Here is a 20,163-nt window from a genome sequence, read left to right on the forward strand (position 1 = left end):
GGGGTCCCCCAGTTCAAATATGATTATTTGGGGGGGTCGCGGCCACTGCTATAAAGTAGGACACACAGGCCTTGGGGGGTGGGGGGGCTGCACCGTGATGATGATGATCTTGGACCCACCTCTGCAGTGAGCACCTTGATGAAGGGGAAGACGGCTCTGACGTTGGAAGCTGAGGAGGCCATCTGGAGGCACTCCTCCAGGAAGCCCTGCCTTGAGGGATGAGCCCTGAGATGTAGTCTACTCCAGATGAACACCAGGTCCCTGGAAGGAGGAGGAGTCAGGGGAACGGGTACACATTTTGTGTATCATTATTTTATGCTTTAACTATTGAAAAATAGCAGATCTACAAGCTCACAGCGCGGCACCGAGTGCCGCGCTGCGAGCTTGTAGATCTGCTATTTTTGAAAAATCGTGACAATTAGAATTTTGACCCGATTCTATAAGTGTCTTTTGAATCCTTCTAAGATTTTTGGAAAAATCACACCCGTGTGAAGTGGAGCTGTGTGTGTGTGTGTGTGTGTGTGTGTGTGTGTGTGTGTGGGTGTGTGGATCATGTGTACCGATTTTTGTGACATTTGAAGAAAATATGTAGGAAAAGGAGCAAAAAGTGTGTTTTGGAGAAAATTCAAGATGGCGGAAAATCTATCATGGCGCAAATGGGCGTGGCCTATATGGGGAGATGCGTCATGACCCATGAAAAATATTTTTAATTTTCCGACCTACGGTTCAAGAGTTACAGGCCAAAACGTAAAGTGGGGTGTTATGGCGCCACCATGCGGCCAAATGACACAATTCTTTTTTATTTAATCCTTGAAGTCATTATGAACCTCCTCTCCAAGTCTTGAAACTCTAGCCCCTATGGTTTGCGAGAGACAAATAATTGAATGTGAGTTTTTGCGATTCCCATTATAAGTCAATGGGGAAAATTAATTCACTAATAAATTAATATCAATTAAACTATTGAACCTTTCTCTTAGCAAGTTACTAGCCCACGATTCCCGAGTAAGCCGGTCGATTTGACATATGGCGCGAGTGTGTGGTGGCAAAACTGTGGGACTAGTAGCGTGCCGAAGTTTAGGAAGTTCAGGCTACATACAGACACACACACACACAGACCCACACGGCCACGTATAGGGAGCCTGTGCTTCACACAGCTCCAAAAACCTATGTTTCTATGTCAGCAATCTGGCTAAGCCATCGTCAAAGAAAAGGTCCTTTTCACTCAACTGGAGCTCAGTTAGTTTGTTCTTGAGAGACTACTATGTCAGTGGTTCTCAAACCTTTTCATGTGAAGGACCCCAAAAAGATATTTATTTGGCCACGGACCCCCATTTCAAAATATCTAGTTCCAGGGACCACCCAGAAGCAAAATTTGAGTTACAAACGTTCGCTTTGAAAATGCATATATTCAAAGATTTGCACACATTTTCACGACTTTTTCAAAAATAGCAGATCTACAAGCTCGCAGCGCGGCACTCGGTGCCGCGCTGTGAGCTTGTATATCTGCTATTTTTCACTGGTTAAAGCAATGCTTGCAATGGATTCAGAATCATGAAAAACCCCTTGTTTGACCCCTCACATGCTACTTAAAGCATATTTATTTTGGTGTGTTTTATCCTGTATAGTTAATTTAATGGGACCCCAACTTTCAGCAGCTGTCAAGGATTCTCCTAGGGAAACTGAATGTCAGTCTTTGTGAGATGTGTTACTAGACACCTTTACAAACACATTGGTGGAGAAATCTTTTGGTAAGGAATTTATTCCAGGATTTGACACTGTGCTGATTAGCCAGACTGGTTAGAAATCAAAGTTTAAAAAGGTATAAATATTCCTGTCATTTAAGTTAATATGTCAAGTCAAGGTAGTTCATTGTATCAGTTCATATGGTTTGTACTGCCATCTAGTGGTTAGGCTAAAAAGGTAGTGAAACCTAAGTCAGTAGAGCCAGTATTTCTCCAGTAAACAAGTGAGCTGCATGTACACGTGGTCTGCTGAGAATATTCTTAAAACGTTTTTGCCTTGGACATTATTTGTCTGCAAGTACATTTAAGTTGTAGTTAATTGGTGTAACAACTGAATTTCATGTAAAACCTGATGTTTGAATCTTTTCTGTGCAAGCTGGTAAGTGTGTAAGAACTTGTGTTCTGCATTTCATGCTAGCCAGCATTGTGTTCAAATGCAAATACCATGTTCTGTATACTATTCCTTACACTACAGTGTGTATTTGTACCTAATCACTAATTCATTGTACGTATGTTTCTATTTTCTGTACCGTTTCAGTTTTACAAACTCCAAAGGAGACTTCAGTAAATTTGCAAGAAAAGTCAAGCCTTGTGTTTTTATTGGAGGATCCCAGGAACTGTTAACTAGCTGTCTAGTCTGACCATCTGAATAATCTCCAAGAACAAATCAATAGTTGCAGCCCTGAAGGGCAAATATCATCCTGATGATGTCTGAGGCAGGGCTTTTCAAAGTGGGTGACGGGGCACCCTGGGGTGACGGGGCACCCTGGGGTGCCGCGACGGCAGTCCAGGGGTCATTAGATAATATTTGGAATTTATTTGGACAGTTGAAAAAATATTCAGTATCATTTTAAACTTGAAGTACAAAGTTATTTTCAGTCAGTTCTAACCAAAATGGCTGTTATCTTAACGTTTTCCTCACAACATAATCACTAAAATATCGTCACTGTCAGAAACCTTGTATCTCCAAGTTTCAAATGTGTACGTCTTTTGTTAAAGTAAAGCCCTGCTTCGTCATACAAGACTGTCGCACAAAACTAGTGAAAACAGCCGATCCACAAGCACACAACGCCTCACGATGCGAGGCGTTGTGTGCTTGTAGATCGGCCGTTGTCTCTAGTTTAGTACATTTTATAGATGATAAATACAAAACGAACGGTTTTGAACATACAAGGTTTCCACCCGACAACGACGATATGCTATAAATATAACGTGCCTGGGAGTGAAAATTACAATGTAGGGGTGCCTCGGATTAAAGAAATATTCATGGGGTGACCTGAGACAAAAACAGTTTGAAAATAAGACTAACCAGATGTAGTACATATACAATAAGACTAACCAGATGTAGTACATATAAAATAAGACTAACCAGATGTAGTACATATAAAATAAGACTAACCAGATGTAGTACATATAAAATAAGACTAACCAGATGTAGTACATATAAAATATGACTAACCAGATGTAGTACATATAAAATAAGACTAACCAGATGTAGTACATATAAAATAAGACTAACCAGATGTAGTAAATATAAAATAAGACTAACCAGATGTAGTAAATATAAAATAAGACTAACCAGATGTAGTACATATAAAATAAGACTAACCAGATGTAGTACATATAAAATATGACTAACCAGATGTAGTAAATATAAAATAAGACTAACCAGATGTAGTACATATAAAATAAGACTAACCAGATGTAGTACATATACAATAAGACTAACCAGATGTAGTACATATAAAATAAGACTAACCAGATGTAGTACATATAAAATAAGACTAACCAGATGTAGTACATATAAAATAAGACTAACCAGATGTAGTAGATATACAATAAGACTAACCAGATGTAGTACATATAAAATAAGACTAACCAGATGTAGTACATATAAAATAAGACTAACCAGATGTAGTACATATAAAATAAGACTAACCAGATGTAGTACATATACAATAAGACTAACCAGATGTAGTACATATAAAATAAGACTAACCAGATGTAGTACATATAAAATAAGACTAACCAGATGTAGTACATATAAAATAAGACTAACCAGATGTAGTACATATAAAATAAGACTAACCAGATGTAGTACATGTCTCCGTTGTGAAGCTGCTGGGAGAGGAAAGCCTTGCACAGAGACAGCAGCACCTCGCTTTTCTCCACACTCTCCGTGTTGCAGATGATCTCCACGGCGTCTCGGCCATCCAGCTCCGCCATCTGAGAAGACAGACATGCGTGATATTTAGGGTGGATTCACACTGCAATCCGATTGATTAGAACCGTTTCTGGAAACAGTTGCCTGGTCCCCGCTGACCAGCATTCACATTGGCCAACATTATCCTGTGCCTGGCCTCCCTGGAGTACACTTCATTCAACCGGGGGCGCTTGTTGACCATGGGGCTTTGGGAGATATAAAATGTCATGTCACAGAAGAAGAGTATCTTGTCAGAATTTAGAGCGAATATAAAGTTTTACAGTGTTCCTGACGTTATCTTGAGTTGTAACAATAACAGAACAACAGTGTTTCCAAATGGCCTCATTCTCGTACATTTAGTACATCTTTATGTTACTACTGTATATTGTTCTATGCTAAGCCACAGTATTGTTTGGTTTACTAACCTTTCAGATTGCAGTCTTGGTAGCTACTTTGAATTACATTGATTGTACAGGGTTCCCACACATTTTTACCAATTCATTTCCAAAACTTTTCCAGAATATTTAACCCGATTTCCAGGACTATATAACAATAATTCAGCTCAATAACAGGTTGCTTACTCCTATGTGCAATGCCCAAAGACAGGTAGTGTATGCCAGTGGTTCTCAACATTTTCAGGCCGTGACCCCCGAAATAATCATGTTTTAACTGGGGACCCCCCACCCTGACGAGCACTAAGAGTTGAGGAATTTTGTATAACACTGTTCTATTGTGAAAATAGCAGATCTACATGCTCACGCCTCGCAACGCGAGGCGTTGTGAGCATAGCATCTGCTATTTTCACAATTTCTGTCTCTAATATTTGACAATTTGGCCAATGTTTAATTTGTCATTTCAGAGGTATTAACAAAATAAATAACCAAAAACAATGCATAGCTATTTTTTCCAGGACCTTCCAGGACCCTTGATCAATTCCAAAACTTTTCCAGTACTGGAATTTTTTGTTTCGAATTTCAAAATATTTCCAGGAATTCCATGACCGTGGGAACCCTGATTGTAACACACCTCATTTCCTGTTGTCTTGTCACAAACGCTGAGGAAGACTAAGGTGGAAACGCATACGTTTGCTCCTGTCCATAGAGGTAAATAAAACATGTGAAAAGGAAATTCCTTGAGTGCTGGCAACTTCTTCCGTCTCTCATGTTATGTTGAGCCGTGCACCAAAAAGATTTCATCTAATTAGGAGTAGGGTTGGGTATCGTCAACGATACTTTTAATGGTATCGATCGCATGACTTCGATACTATCGAGTATCGGTTCACGTAAAAACGAACGATACCTTGTTTCGATACTCTTGAACACACCCCTGGCCGGTCGCATCTGTAACAGTTGGGCTACTGAAAGTTTAATGACTGCTTTAGTAGGCTACTCTCGTTACTGTGAAAATAGCTGACCATAGCCTATAATGTTTATTATTATGATGATTATCAAACGTCTATACTCTCCGCTCCGCCACACTGTGTGATCATCATCATCGTAGAGTAGACCCTATCAATAGCCTAGCTGTAAAAAGTATGTGTGTATTCTATTGTAGACAAACACTATAATTATACATAGCCAATTACTCAACTACTAGGCCTACTTAACATGAAAATGGCTGAATAACTGACTTAATAACCTATTGTGGTGTGTAAAATAGCCCATAGAAAAAGGCAAATAATAATTATAATAATAATAATAAATAAAAAGTATCGAAAATGGTATCGATTCCCAGGTATCGAAAAAGGTATCGTATCGATTTAAAGGTGAACGATACTCATCCCTAATTAGGAGTGTTGCTGGCTTTCTGCTCCATTGCAGATATCTCTCTCTACTCGTTCAACCATGTATAAATCTAGCCCTGAATACATGACTATCATAGTCATGTTTCCCCGTTAACATGAGGAGCAGTGGGGAATCGAGCCCTCAACGGTTTGAGCTTGGAACGTCAGATTTCAAAAATAAAGTGCTTACCCAAGCCAACTTTGACAACGATTTGACGCCGCGCAACGTTCATTACACGCCGCTCGCGGATTGTTGAATAAAAAGCATTTTTATCCGAAATTATTTTTGCTTAACATTGTACTTCCGGCTCTAGTTGACAGTCGCGTCATCTCCGGTTGCTCATTGTAGTGAACGGAGATGATGCGATGACACGACTGTCCACTAGAGTGGGAAAATCCAGGAAATACAAGGATAAAAATGCTTTTTATTCAACAATCCGCAATCGGCGTGTAATGAACGTTGCGCGGCGTCAAATCGTTGTCAAAGTTGGCTTGGGTAAGCCCTTTATTTTTGAAATCTGACGTTCCAAGCTCAAACCGTTGAGGGCTCGATTCCCCACTGCTCCTCATGTTAACGGGGAAACATGACTATCATGTATATGATAGTCATGTATTCAGGGCTAGTATAAGTCATACATAGAGAGGAATGGTGCACTACTCACCTCCTTGTGAGCGTGCTCATGCAGCGAGGCCCTGTAGAGGCAGGTGAGGTAAGCCTGGTGGAAGTAGTGGTGTTTGCCCGTCTCGCTGTGCTCCAGACACGCCTTGGTCAGCGCCATGGCCTCCTGCACGCGCTCACACGCCTGCAGGTAGCGCACGCGCAGCTCAAGGAACACCGGCGCCTCGGAGCGTAAGAACTCATCCACTGTACAGACAGAGAGAGAGGAACAACAGGAACCATGATGAGTCTTAACCCATTTAAGGCCTAGAATTATTGAATGCTTTAACCAGTGAAAAATAGCAGATCTACAAGCTCACAGCGCGCGCTGCGAGCTTGTAGATCTGCTATTTTTTGAAAAAGTCGTGAAAATGTGTGCAAATCTTTGAATATATGTATTTTCAAAGCGAACGTTTGTAACTCAAATTTTGCTTCTGGGTGGTCCCTGGAACTAGATATTTTGAGATGGGGGTCCGTGGCCAAATACATATAATTCTGGGGGTCCTTCACATGAAAAGGTTTGAGAACCACTGACATAGTAGTCTCTCAAGAACAGACTAACTGAGCTCCAGTTAAAGGACCTACACCATGAATTTTCACTTTTTCTATTTTAAAACCTTTTTTGGGGGTCCCACTGGCACCTTCTATCCTCATAAAGTCCTATTTCTGACCGTTGTGTCTTTCTCTGGTTTTGGGCAGACAGAGATGAAAAGCTTTCCACGGGTTCTCAGAACAGTGCTGTTCTGAGAGTTGACGAGAGTGACGTCACTCTCGTTTCCCGTTTTTTTTTCAGAGTAAAAAAAAAAAATGTTTCAAAAAAAAATTTTTTTTCAATTTTTTTTTTATTCAAAACTTTTTTTTTTCAAAAAAATGCAATGCAGAGTCAAAAAATTAAAAAAAAAAAAAAAAAAAAAATTTTTTTTTTCAAAACTTAAAAAAAAATGTTTTCAAAAACTTTTTTTTTCAAAAAAACTTTTTTTCAAAAAACTTTTTTTTCAAAAAACTTTTTTTTTCAAAAACTTTTTTTTTTTCAAAAAACTTTTTTTTCTTCAAAAAACTTTTTCTTTTTCAAAAAACTTCTTTTTTTTCTGGAAAAACCCCACTAGATGCGCCCCTGAGCAAACAGAGGCCGTTTTGGTATTGCAGCTGGAGAGCCTCATTATAGTAGAGCTAGAACAAACAAAAAGAATGGTCAGAGTGTTTTTTGAGGGTTAAAACCTGTCTAAGACTCAATTTTGAGCATATATTTATACAAAAAATATAGTTTTAAAAGCATGGTGTAGGCCCTTTAAGGGAAAAGGACCTTTTCTTTGACGATGGCTGGCCAGATTGCTGACATAGAAACATAGGTTTTTCAAAAAACTAACACTAACCCTAACCCAAAGGATTCAAAAGACACTTATAGAATCGGCTCAAAATTCAAATTTTCACCATTTTTCAAAAATAGCATATCTACAAGCGCTGCGAGCTTGTATATCTGCTGTTTTTCAATAGTTAAATCATAAAATAATAATACACTATAATGTGTACTCGTTCTAAATGGATTAAAGGAACTTTATTACTCTGTAGTAGTGTTTATGCGCAGGGTTCCCCAATAGGCGGCCTACCGTCTGGCCCCCACCAACCCCAGTAAAGGCCCATTCCCACTGGGCCAGTTAACAGATAAAAAAAATCTCTTTCTCCAGATATTTTTGAGCGGTGGTCACACCGTCTCCATAGCGTGGCCGTGTGTGTATCCGTGTGTGTGTGTCTGTCTGTCTGTCTGTCTGTCTGTCTGTCTGTCTGTATGTAGCCTGTGGTGTATGTAGCCTGGCTGCTATACCTTTTCTGACCACACATGTTAAGGGAGGGGCGCTGTTGTTCAGGCCAGCTAGGCACACTCACACACACGCGCACACGCACACACACACACACACACACACACACACACACACACACGCAGCCTCCACCACTCAGTTCACACAAGTGTGATTTTTCCATTCAAAGTGGATGGTAGATACAGATAAAAAAAAAGAATTTGCCATAGATAAAAGTATCTGTGGCAAATATCTGTGGTAGATATTTTTGGAGCTGTGTGGAACACAAGCTCCCCTATACGTGGCCGTGTGTGTAGGTATGTGGGTGGGTATGTGGGTATGTGGGTCTGTATGTAGCCTGTATGTAGTAACCCTGGGTGACCAGAGAGGTGCTGTTGAGTCTAGCCTGCCCTGAGCATCAACTGCAATACACACACACACACACACACACACACACACACACACACACACACACACACACACACACACACACACACACACACACACACACACACACACACACACACACACACACACACACACACAGCTCCACTTCGAACAGAGGTTCGATTTTTTTATCTACCGTCCACTTTGAATGGAAAAATATCTGGAGGATGATTTTTTTTTTATCTGTTATCTGGCCCAGTGGGAATGGGCCTTAATATTGGTGGTATAAGAGCAGCAACCAAACTAGTATATCGTCGTTGTCGGGTGGAAAACCTGTATCTCAAAATGTGTACGTTCTTTCGCAAAGTAAAGCTCCGCTTCATCAAACAAGGCTGTTGCACAAAAGTAGTGAAAACAGCAGATCTACAAGCACACAACTTTTTTTTTTTCAAAAAACTTTTTTTTTTCAAAAAACTTTTTCTTTTTCAAAAAACTTCTTTTTTTTCTGGAAAAACCCCACTAGATGCGCCCCTGAGCAAACAGAGGCCGTTTTGGTATTGCAGCTGGAGAGCCTCATTATAGTAGAGCTAGAACAAACAAAAAGAATGGTCAGAGTGTTTTTTGAGGGTTAAAACCTGTCTAAGACTCAATTTTGAGCATATATTTATACAAAAAATATAGTTTTAAAAGCATGGTGTAGGCCCTTTAAGGGAAAAGGACCTTTTCTTTGACGATGGCTGGCCAGATTGCTGACATAGAAACATAGGTTTTTCAAAAAACTAACACTAACCCTAACCCAAAGGATTCAAAAGACACTTATAGAATCGGCTCAAAATTCAAATTTTCACCATTTTTCAAAAATAGCATATCTACAAGCGCTGCGAGCTTGTATATCTGCTGTTTTTCAATAGTTAAATCATAAAATAATAATACACTATAATGTGTACTCGTTCTAAATGGATTAAAGGAACTTTATTACTCTGTAGTAGTGTTTATGCGCAGGGTTCCCCAATAGGCGGCCTACCGTCTGGCCCCCACCAACCCCAGTAAAGGCCCATTCCCACTGGGCCAGTTAACAGATAAAAAAAATCTCTTTCTCCAGATATTTTTGAGCGGTGGTCACACCGTCTCCATAGCGTGGCCGTGTGTGTATCCGTGTGTGTGTGTCTGTCTGTCTGTCTGTCTGTCTGTCTGTCTGTCTGTATGTAGCCTGTGGTGTATGTAGCCTGGCTGCTATACCTTTTCTGACCACACATGTTAAGGGAGGGGCGCTGTTGTTCAGGCCAGCTAGGCACACTCACACACACGCGCACACGCACACACACACACACACACACACACACACACACACACACGCAGCCTCCACCACTCAGTTCACACAAGTGTGATTTTTCCATTCAAAGTGGATGGTAGATACAGATAAAAAAAAAGAATTTGCCATAGATAAAAGTATCTGTGGCAAATATCTGTGGTAGATATTTTTGGAGCTGTGTGGAACACAAGCTCCCCTATACGTGGCCGTGTGTGTAGGTATGTGGGTGGGTATGTGGGTATGTGGGTCTGTATGTAGCCTGTATGTAGTAACCCTGGGTGACCAGAGAGGTGCTGTTGAGTCTAGCCTGCCCTGAGCATCAACTGCAATACACACACACACACACACACACACACACACACACACACACACACACACACACACACACACACACACACACACACACACACACACACAGCTCCACTTCGAACAGAGGTTCGATTTTTTTATCTACCGTCCACTTTGAATGGAAAAATATCTGGAGGATGATTTTTTTTTTATCTGTTATCTGGCCCAGTGGGAATGGGCCTTAATATTGGTGGTATAAGAGCAGCAACCAAACTAGTATATCGTCGTTGTCGGGTGGAAAACCTGTATCTCAAAATGTGTACGTTCTTTCGCAAAGTAAAGCTCCGCTTCATCAAACAAGGCTGTTGCACAAAAGTAGTGAAAACAGCAGATCTACAAGCACACAACTTTTTTTTTTTCAAAAAACTTTTTTTTTTCAAAAAACTTTTTCTTTTTCAAAAAACTTCTTTTTTTTCTGGAAAAACCCCACTAGATGCGCCCCTGAGCAAACAGAGGCCGTTTTGGTATTGCAGCTGGAGAGCCTCATTATAGTAGAGCTAGAACAAACAAAAAGAATGGTCAGAGTGTTTTTTGAGGGTTAAAACCTGTCTAAGACTCAATTTTGAGCATATATTTATACAAAAAATATAGTTTTAAAAGCATGGTGTAGGCCCTTTAAGGGAAAAGGACCTTTTCTTTGACGATGGCTGGCCAGATTGCTGACATAGAAACATAGGTTTTTCAAAAAACTAACACTAACCCTAACCCAAAGGATTCAAAAGACACTTATAGAATCGGCTCAAAATTCAAATTTTCACCATTTTTCAAAAATAGCATATCTACAAGCGCTGCGAGCTTGTATATCTGCTGTTTTTCAATAGTTAAATCATAAAATAATAATACACTATAATGTGTACTCGTTCTAAATGGATTAAAGGAACTTTATTACTCTGTAGTAGTGTTTATGCGCAGGGTTCCCCAATAGGCGGCCTACCGTCTGGCCCCCACCAACCCCAGTAAAGGCCCATTCCCACTGGGCCAGTTAACAGATAAAAAAAATCTCTTTCTCCAGATATTTTTGAGCGGTGGTCACACCGTCTCCATAGCGTGGCCGTGTGTGTATCCGTGTGTGTGTGTCTGTCTGTCTGTCTGTCTGTCTGTCTGTATGTAGCCTGTGGTGTATGTAGCCTGGCTGCTATACCTTTTCTGACCACACATGTTAAGGGAGGGGCGCTGTTGTTCAGGCCAGCTAGGCACACTCACACACACGCGCACACGCACGCACACACACACACACACACACACACACACACGCAGCCTCCACCGCTCAGTTCACACAAGTGTGATTTTTCCATTCAAAGTGGATGGTAGATACAGATAAAAAAAAAGAATTTGCCATAGATAAAAGTATCTGTGGCAAATATCTGTGGTAGATATTTTTGGAGCTGTGTGGAACACAAGCTCCCCTATACGTGGCCGTGTGTGTAGGTATGTGGGTGGGTATGTGGGTATGTGGGTGGGTGGGTCTGTATGTAGCCTGTATGTAGTAACCCTGGGTGACCAGAGAGGTGCTGTTGAGTCTAGCCTGCCCTGAGCATCAACTGCAATACACACACACACACACACACACACACACACACACACACACACACACACACACACACACACACACACACACACACACACACAGCTCCACTTCGAACAGAGGTTTGATTTTTTTATCTACCGTCCACTTTGAATGGAAAAATATCTGGAGGATGATTTTTTTTTTATCTGTTATCTGGCCCAGTGGGAATGGGCCTTAATATTGGTGGTATAAGAGCAGCAACCAAACTAGTATATCGTCGTTGTCGGGTGGAAAACCTGTATCTCAAAATGTGTACGTTCTTTCGCAAAGTAAAGCTCCGCTTCATCAAACAAGGCTGTTGCACAAAAGTAGTGAAAACAGCAGATCTACAAGCACACAACGCCTCGCGGTGCGAGGCGTTGTGTGCTTGTAGATCGGCTGTTTTCACTAGTTTAAGTCATTTTTAAAATGATAAATGCAAAACGAACGGTTTTAGACCTACAAGACTTTCACCCCGACAACGACGATATCTGAACTGTCGCTGGAGTAGCGGGAACGCCACCGTCGCCACCCCTGCAATGCTGTGGCCCTCGGCTTGGTACCCGAGACATGATTTGGCCCTCGGGGGAAAACTAATTGGGGACCCCTGGTGTGTGAGTTGATGAGCGTTACCCTCTGTCCGTGTCAGGGAGGTGTCTCTCATGATGCTCTGGAGGACTGGACTCTCCCAGGGCCCACCGGCCTTGATGCTCTGCCTCACCTGCACCAAGTAGACGTTCCTGTGCCTCATGAGCTGCAAGTGGCATTCCTGCAGAAGGCCACGCAAAAACACTCGTTTCACTGACGGCCTCCAGAGACGGCAAGAGTTTACTTTGTGCACGACCAGATTTCATAATTATTTAATCGGATCGTGTGAGCATTTACACTACACGATCCTCAGTCTGAGAAGATATTTGGTTGTGTGTCCTCCTGCTGTGCGAGAGACCCGTTCACACAACAAGACGTCTTCCCCGACACCCCTGTGGTTATATCTGATTCAAGAGACAAATAAAAAATAAATCACGCCTCCCTCAAAGCGCAGCCTACGCAGCGCTGAAGAGCAGCAGCTGTGAGAGCTTCGCCGCATCACCGCATTGCGATGTTGTTGCGTGTCGAAAATAGCAGACATACACGATCACAACGCCGCACGTTGTGACGTGTTGTGAGCTTGTAGCGCTGATATTTCAACCCAGAAACAACACCATACGACGACATGGCTATGCAGCAGCTGCAGCATGTGGGGAGACGGACTTTATGACTTTATGTCCCCAGCCAGCAGCAGCTGTCGGGGAATTAAACCAGTGACATTTAAAGTCAGATCATGATACAAACTTTAAATGGTAGGTTCTAATAGATGTTTATGAAAATAATATTATTAATAACTAGTGACGGGAGTGAGTGGGAGGACGGAGGGGGAGAGAGAGAGAGACGAGAGAGGGAAGGAAGGAGGGGTTTCCACTACAGGATCACAGCTGGATCTCTACCCCGCTGTGCGCTCATTTTCAAACAAGGCTGATATTTTCTACTGTCGGGTGGGTTGTAAAAAGGGTCGTAAAAAAGCATATTAACATATCGGCAGGCCCTTTCACACTACGCGATAAAAACTGTGCGTCGTGAGCAATCTTGGGCTATTCCTCGTCACGGTCATAAATTCCTCAAATGCCACAACATTGCGCACAAACTCTTGCCGTCTGTGGAGGCCCTTTACTTTCCCCCACAACCTCTCTCCCTCTCGTCTCTTTGATGAGACCACACGGAGACAACGTTATGTTTGTCCTCACCTGGAAGGAGTCTAGGATATTCTTCATGGGATCTTCCACAAACTCCTCTTTGCTGAAGAAAAGCATCAGCTCAAAGTAGCTCCTACAAAAACACAACAAACATTAAATTAACAGAAACAAATAACAAGTTATTATGTGTAATTCACTCAGTAACAACACATCTGACTGACTTCAGGGTTCCCACACATTTTTACCAATTTATTTCCAAAACTTTTCCAGAATATTTAACCTTATTTCCAGGAGCTCAATAACAGGTCTCTTACTCCTATGTGCAATGCCTAAAGTCAGGTAGTGTATGCCCGTGGTTCTCAACCTTTTCAGGCCGTGACCCCCGAAATAATCATGTTTTAACTGGGGAACCTGGCACCCTGACAAGCACTAAGAGTTAAGGAATTTGGTCTAACACGGTTCTAATGCGAAAATAGCAGATCTACATGCGAGGCGTGGTGAGCATGTAGATCGGCTATTTTCACAATTTCTGCCTCTAATATTTGACAATTTGGCCCATGTTTAATTTGTCATTTCAGAGGTAATACCAAAATCAAACCAAAGACAATGCATAGCTATTTCTTCCAGGACCTTCGAGAACCCTTGATAAATTCCAAAACTTTTCCAGTACTGGAAAAATATTTTTCTAATTTCAAAATATTTCCAGGAATTTCATGACCGTGGGAACCCTGTGACTTACTTTTTTTTTTTTTTTTTAAGTACTTCTTATCTATTGGCCATTAAGTCTGGCAACTTACTGTGTGTTCAGCCTACTAAGCATCACTGTGCTGTTGTTCAATGGCAGATTACTAGCTGTGGCACCGGTGTCATGATCATAGCAGAGGCATAGTACGTGACGGGGACAGGCCTCCATTCCGAAACCCCACCATTCCGAAACACCACCATTCCGAAACCCCACCATTCCGAAACACCACCATTCCGAAACACCACCATTCCGAAATTAAAATTATCTTCAATTTCACCCACTTTCACCCACCTCCACCCACTTTACCTCACCCACATTCACCCCCCCCCCCCCCCCACCCACCTCCAACCACTTTCCCCCTCCTCCACTCACTTCCTCCCACCTCCACCCACTTTCACTCACCTCCACCCACCCACCCACCTCCACCAACTTTAACCTCTACCCAATTTCACACACCTCCACCCACTTTCACCCCCCCCCCCCCCCACCCACCTCTACCCACTTTCACCCAACTCCACCCACTTTCTTCCACCTCCACCCACTTTCACCTGACTCCAAGGGGCAGGAAAGTGGGTGGAGTTGGGTAAAAGTGGGTGGGCCTGGGTGAAAGTGGGTGGAGGTTGGGGGAAAGGGAATAGAGCTGGGTGAAAGTAGGTGGAGGTTGATGGAGTGGATGGAGGTGGGTGAAATTGAGCGGAGGTAGGTGGGGGTGGCTGAAACTGGTTGGATGTGGGTGAAAATGTGTGGAGGTGGGTGGGGATGGGTGGAGGTGTGTGGAGGTGGGTGAAAGCGGGTGGAGATGGGTGGGGTGGGTGGAGGGATTTGGATGGAGGTAGGTGAAAGTTAGTGGAGGTGGGTGGGGCTGGGTGAAACTTGGTGGATGTGGGTACAGGTGGGGGTGGAGGTTGGTGGGGTGGATGGAGGTGGGTGGGTGGGGTAGGTGAAAGTGGGTAGAGGTGGGTGGAAGTGGGTGGAGATGGGTGGAGTTGTGTGAAATTGGGTGGAGGTTGAGAGAGTGGGTGGGGGTGGGTGGAGGTGGGTGAAAATGAAACTGCATATTCGGAATGGTGGTGTTTCTGATTTTCGGAATGGTGGGGTCTTATAGAACAATGGGAAACCCCACCATTCTGAATAATGGAAGTCAATCTTCGGAATGGTGGGGTTTCGGAATGGAGGTGTGTACCCGTATGTGACTATTGGCTGTTGTGCCAAATGGCCTGTAGTGACAGGAGGATGTAGAGCGCTCCCTGCCAACAGGTGCTGCCCCCGGCCGTAGGAGTACAATACATACCATACCCATTTCCTCCCGCAAGGGAAATTCAGTATAAGCCTTATTCACGGCCCGCCCACTCAGCATCCCCCGGGTGCTGAGGTCACGTTTTGAAGGGGAAAATCCTACTATAGCCTATAGAGTTAACACAGAAATCGCAAATCTAATGCAATTTCCGAATAGTAAAGTATAAAATACGGCTAGCATGATCAAGAACACAAGATAGTAAAAGGCACAAAGCATTATCATTTACTTTACCGTTCGAAATAATGATTTGTTGGCTTTAAGTCCAGCTATTTCGGTTATAGTTTCCCCTTCTAAATTGATGTCAGCAGCACCCGGGGGATGCTGAGAAATTTGCTGAGTGGGCGGGCCGTGAATAAGGCTTATTTTCAGCTGATTTGCTGCCCACAAGGAGCGAGTACAGTACGTGCAATGACCAATATCAGCGGCCAGCTGATCGGGGAGGCTTCCCTCCCGCGAACACGGAACAATTGTGTTTTTGTAGACGCTCGAAAAAGCCAGATGCACCACGGTGGATTGGAACCCACAACCTCTGTGATGGTGGGCAGGGACTTTACCACTGAGCCACCCGAACGCCCGAAAGACAGCAACACGGTCTTACTGAAAACCTATTTGACAGCAGAACACATCACCCCTTGCTTCAGTCAGTGTGAGACGCTGCCTTACAGTCCTAATTAGTCCTTTACAGAACTAATGTACAAGACATGCATGATATGGCTGAGATGTAGAGATGCGACGTTCGCGTACAAATCTAATCTTTTGAACGTCTCTTTGAAGTGAACGATGGGATCCGGTTCGCGGAGTAGGGAACCGTTCATTTGGGTCGCCGGCGCCGCGATGCGCGGTGCGGCACGGCAATGTGCAGCTATCTAGGACGCAAATTAAGACACTACAGTTTGATTTGATCATAGCTTAGACAATTATTAAGCGATTTCTATAATTAAAACGTCTCCATATTGCTTGGGAAGTCCACTTCCATTGCAAATGACTGTATTATGTCCCTGTAACCCTAACCCTATTTAAATGTTTGCTATTTTAAAATAGCGATGTACAAGCTCACATTGTGCCAGGCCTAGCCAGTTGGTAAATCCAGCGATGTACAAGCTCATGCAACGCGTTGTGAGCTTGTAGATCTGCTATTTCGGACATTTTACAACATTCACGATTATGACGATTATGACAAAATAATTGCGATATAATGTAAAAAAATCATGATTCGACGATTACTGTATGTAGTAATTGTGACAGCCCTAGTCAGTGTGAGATGCTGCTTACAGAGCCAGACTGCTGAGGGCATATCGCACGTGCTGGCAGTCGTCAGGGAAGGCAGCGGTGGCTCTGGTGAAGCAGCGGAGGGCTGTCTGCAGCACCTTCAGCTGGGGGAGAGGCACCTGCCATCTGCCTGTGTGCTCCTCAACCAACTGCATGGGAGAGAGCAGGGCAACAACACATCGTTTGATTAATAATAATAATAATAATGCATTTTATTTATAACGCACTTTACATTCAAAAATAATCTCAAAGTGCTACAGTACAGGGTTAAAATCAAGGCATAAAAACAGCAATAGGCAGACAATCAAAATCTTATATTCTAAAACGGGTCAAGACTAAAACTAACAACACAGGGCAAGGACAATAAAAGGACAAGGCCCTGAACAAATTAGGAGAACGCTTTCTGAAATAGGTAGGTTTTTAGTCCGTTTTTAAAAAACGTCAGTGGACTGTGGTGCTCTCAAATGTTCGGGGAGGGCGTTCCACAGCCTTGGAGCTGTGAAACTGAAGGCCTGGTCTCCCATTAGTCGGGGATCCACATGCCCAAAAGCTCAAGGAATAGGGTTGAACCTGTGATTTTCTGCCGCACTTTTTATTTCTGTTTTATCTATTAGTTTGGTCATTAAGGTCCACAGAATGAGAGGCCTGCTCTGCCGGAAACATCGCGAAAAAAAGTTACGGCCATTTGTATATTCACTGTCCCATTGACTCTTCATCATTCTGAATCCATTACAAGCATTTGTTTTGCATGAAAAACATTCCTTGGGCAAAATATTGGCCCCCAAACACTGTGAAAACACTGTGAAAAGTGATGAGTCATCACTTTTTTTCCACTTTTCACAGTTTTGGATGGCCAAAATTTTGCCCAAGGAATGTTTTTCATGCAAAACAAATGCTTGCAATGGATTCAGAATGATGAAGAACCCCTAGTTTGACCCCTCACATGCTACTTAAAGCAGATTTATTTTCTTTTTTAAATATTTCTAGTGGAGTCAATGGGACAGTGAATATACAAATGGCCATAACTTTTTTTCGCGAAGTTTCCGGCAGAGCAGGCCTCTCATTCTGTGGACCTTAATGACCAAACTAATAGATAAAACAGAAATCAAAAGTGCGGCAGAACATCACAGGTCCTCTCCCATTATGAGGGACTGGATCCCCGGCTACATGGTCTCCCATGGTCTCCCATGGTGCGAAGGTTGGCGTCGGGGATGAGGAGAAGGTTAGTGTTGGAGGAGCGGAGGCTTCGGGTGACCGGTTTTGGTGTGATCAGTTCTTTGAGGTGGGGGGGGGGGGGGGGGCATTTCCATAGATGCACTGGTGGGTGAGGAGGGAAATGTGAGCCAGTGATGTGAACGGAGGATGGGTGGGTGTAATGTGGTCGTATTTTCGCACTCGATTCACACACTCGATTCACACACACAAATGCACGCAGCCAGCAGCTATTGCTATATATATACATTTAGGTACAAACTAGGGCTGGGCGATATGGTGATAATTATCGTTGAGACGATACAATGTCTCCACGATATGCCCTTTCAGAGATACCGTACATATTGTGATACAACTGAGGGAGCCTTGTAAAAAGTAGTTCTCAAACTTTAAAATGTCAAGGTCTCCACTTAACTCTGACAGTATACAAATGTAACCAAATGGACCTGTAAAGCACTTAGAAAAAACAATCACCTGAAGCCAATTTCTTGACAAAGTAGCTCCTAACATGTCTACGGTGGATTTTTATGAAAGAAACTCTTTGCAGATAGAAAGAGGATACTCCGAGCTTTCCATAGAGCCCCAATATAGGTGAACTTGAAGTTGTTTATTACAATCAGATAGCAAAAAAACTGTTTTGATGCATTGGCTGCCTATGGGAGGTATTGCAACCCTAGATTCATCCGATTAAAATAAAACCTAGACACCTAGTGTTGCAATTTGCAGCTAGCACTGTCCAGCAACTGAAATCTTACATCAGCATTTGGTGGATCTACGCACCCCAGATCACCACCGAATGGTTGTGTGACTGTCAGACTGTCAAGTGTTCACTGTTGTTGTTGTTGTTGTTGTTGTTGTTGTTGTTGTTGCTGTGTGTTCACTGTGTAGCTTTGGGGTCCTCTCTATCTATGTTCCCCACCTCAAAGCATTAGTTTTAGTGAGGGTAGGGGTAGGTTAGGTGGTAAGAAAGTGGGGAACATAGAACCTGGGGAAATAGGACCTGGGGAACATAGAACCTGGGGAACACACACAGCTATGGTCCCGTAGCTTTTAGCTAACAGCATGCTAAGCTAGTGCTAGAGGTGTGACGTTCGCGAACGAATCGGAACTTCTGAACGGCTCTTTTGAAATGAACGATCTGATCCGGTTCGCAGCAGGGAGCCGTTATGAGCCGTTTGAGTTCTGGAAAAAATTACTCAAATTCTTACTTTTAGGTAAAAGTATCAATACTGTCTGCAATGTGGAAATACCACAATTAGGAGTTCGGAATTAAAAAGTACTTGAGTAAAAGTACAAAAGTATCGGGATCAAAATGCACTTAAAATACCAACAATAGTAGAACATAGTAATTATGCAGAATGTCCAATTCACAGTTTTTCCAATGTAGAAAATGTAGAAAAATAATTTGAAAATAGCAGATCTACAAGCTCACAATGCATCACAACGCAACCCATTGTGAGCTTGTAGATCGACTATGTTCAAATGGCAGACAATTTATATACATGGCAGAACATTATATATGGTTTACGTAGCCTAATTTGTAATCATAATACATCTTGAGCCAGCCTCCTTTTTGAACGGCTCTTTGAAAAGGAACGGATCCCAGAGATCCGGGCTCACTTCAAAGAGCCATCAATCCCACCTCTAGCTAGTGGTTTAGCATGGCAGCCAAACAAAGAGCTTTGTGTTCCTCCGTGTGCTTCAGAACAAACCGGTCGTACCGTGCAGAAGTCGCTGCAGTAGTCCTTGCTGTTCGGGGAGGATTGGTCGCCGCAGTGTCTGACAAACAAGGCGTCCAGAGCCGACTGGAAGCTGTCTGTTTCCAAGTCACTGTCGCTGTCCGCCATACCGCTCACTTTACCCAGCGCATAGACTGTTAGGTTGCCAGGTCTGTGAGGTGACATCCCCCCATACTGCTCACTTTACCCAGCACATACTGTCAGTCAGGTTGCCAGGTCTGTGAGGTGACATCCCCCCATACTGCTCACTTTACCCAGCGCATAGACTGTCAGCCAGGTTGCCAGGTCTGTGAGGTGACATCCCCCCATACTGCTCACTTTACCCAGCGCATAGACTGTCAGCAGGTTGCCAGGTCCGTGAGGTGACATCCCCCCATACTGCTCACTTTACCCAGC

General features: G+C 43.0%; 1 protein-coding gene across 1 annotated transcript in view; it reads right to left on the bottom strand.

The window, feature by feature from the left end:
• LOC308307683 (zinc finger protein 654-like) overlaps positions 1 to 19,875 on the bottom strand; it is a gene marked incomplete at its 5' end in the record, with an annotated part of 38,247 nt that extends 18,372 nt beyond the window's left edge. Inside the window, 7 exons of the mRNA XM_080752949.1 lie at positions 120 to 261; positions 3,832 to 3,968; positions 6,391 to 6,593; positions 12,409 to 12,544; positions 13,557 to 13,638; positions 16,820 to 16,965; positions 19,750 to 19,875. Coding sequence (XP_080609075.1) covers positions 120 to 261; positions 3,832 to 3,968; positions 6,391 to 6,593; positions 12,409 to 12,544; positions 13,557 to 13,638; positions 16,820 to 16,965; positions 19,750 to 19,875 — 972 coding nt within the window. The remainder of the gene's footprint in view (positions 1 to 119; positions 262 to 3,831; positions 3,969 to 6,390; positions 6,594 to 12,408; positions 12,545 to 13,556; positions 13,639 to 16,819; positions 16,966 to 19,749) is intronic.
• Positions 19,876 to 20,163: the final 288 nt, after the last annotated feature.

This window comes from Nannobrachium achirus (genome assembly GCF_963921795.1).
Source record: "Nannobrachium achirus genome assembly, chromosome: 22".
In the NCBI taxonomy this organism is placed as follows: Eukaryota; Metazoa; Chordata; class Actinopteri; order Myctophiformes; family Myctophidae; genus Nannobrachium; species Nannobrachium achirus.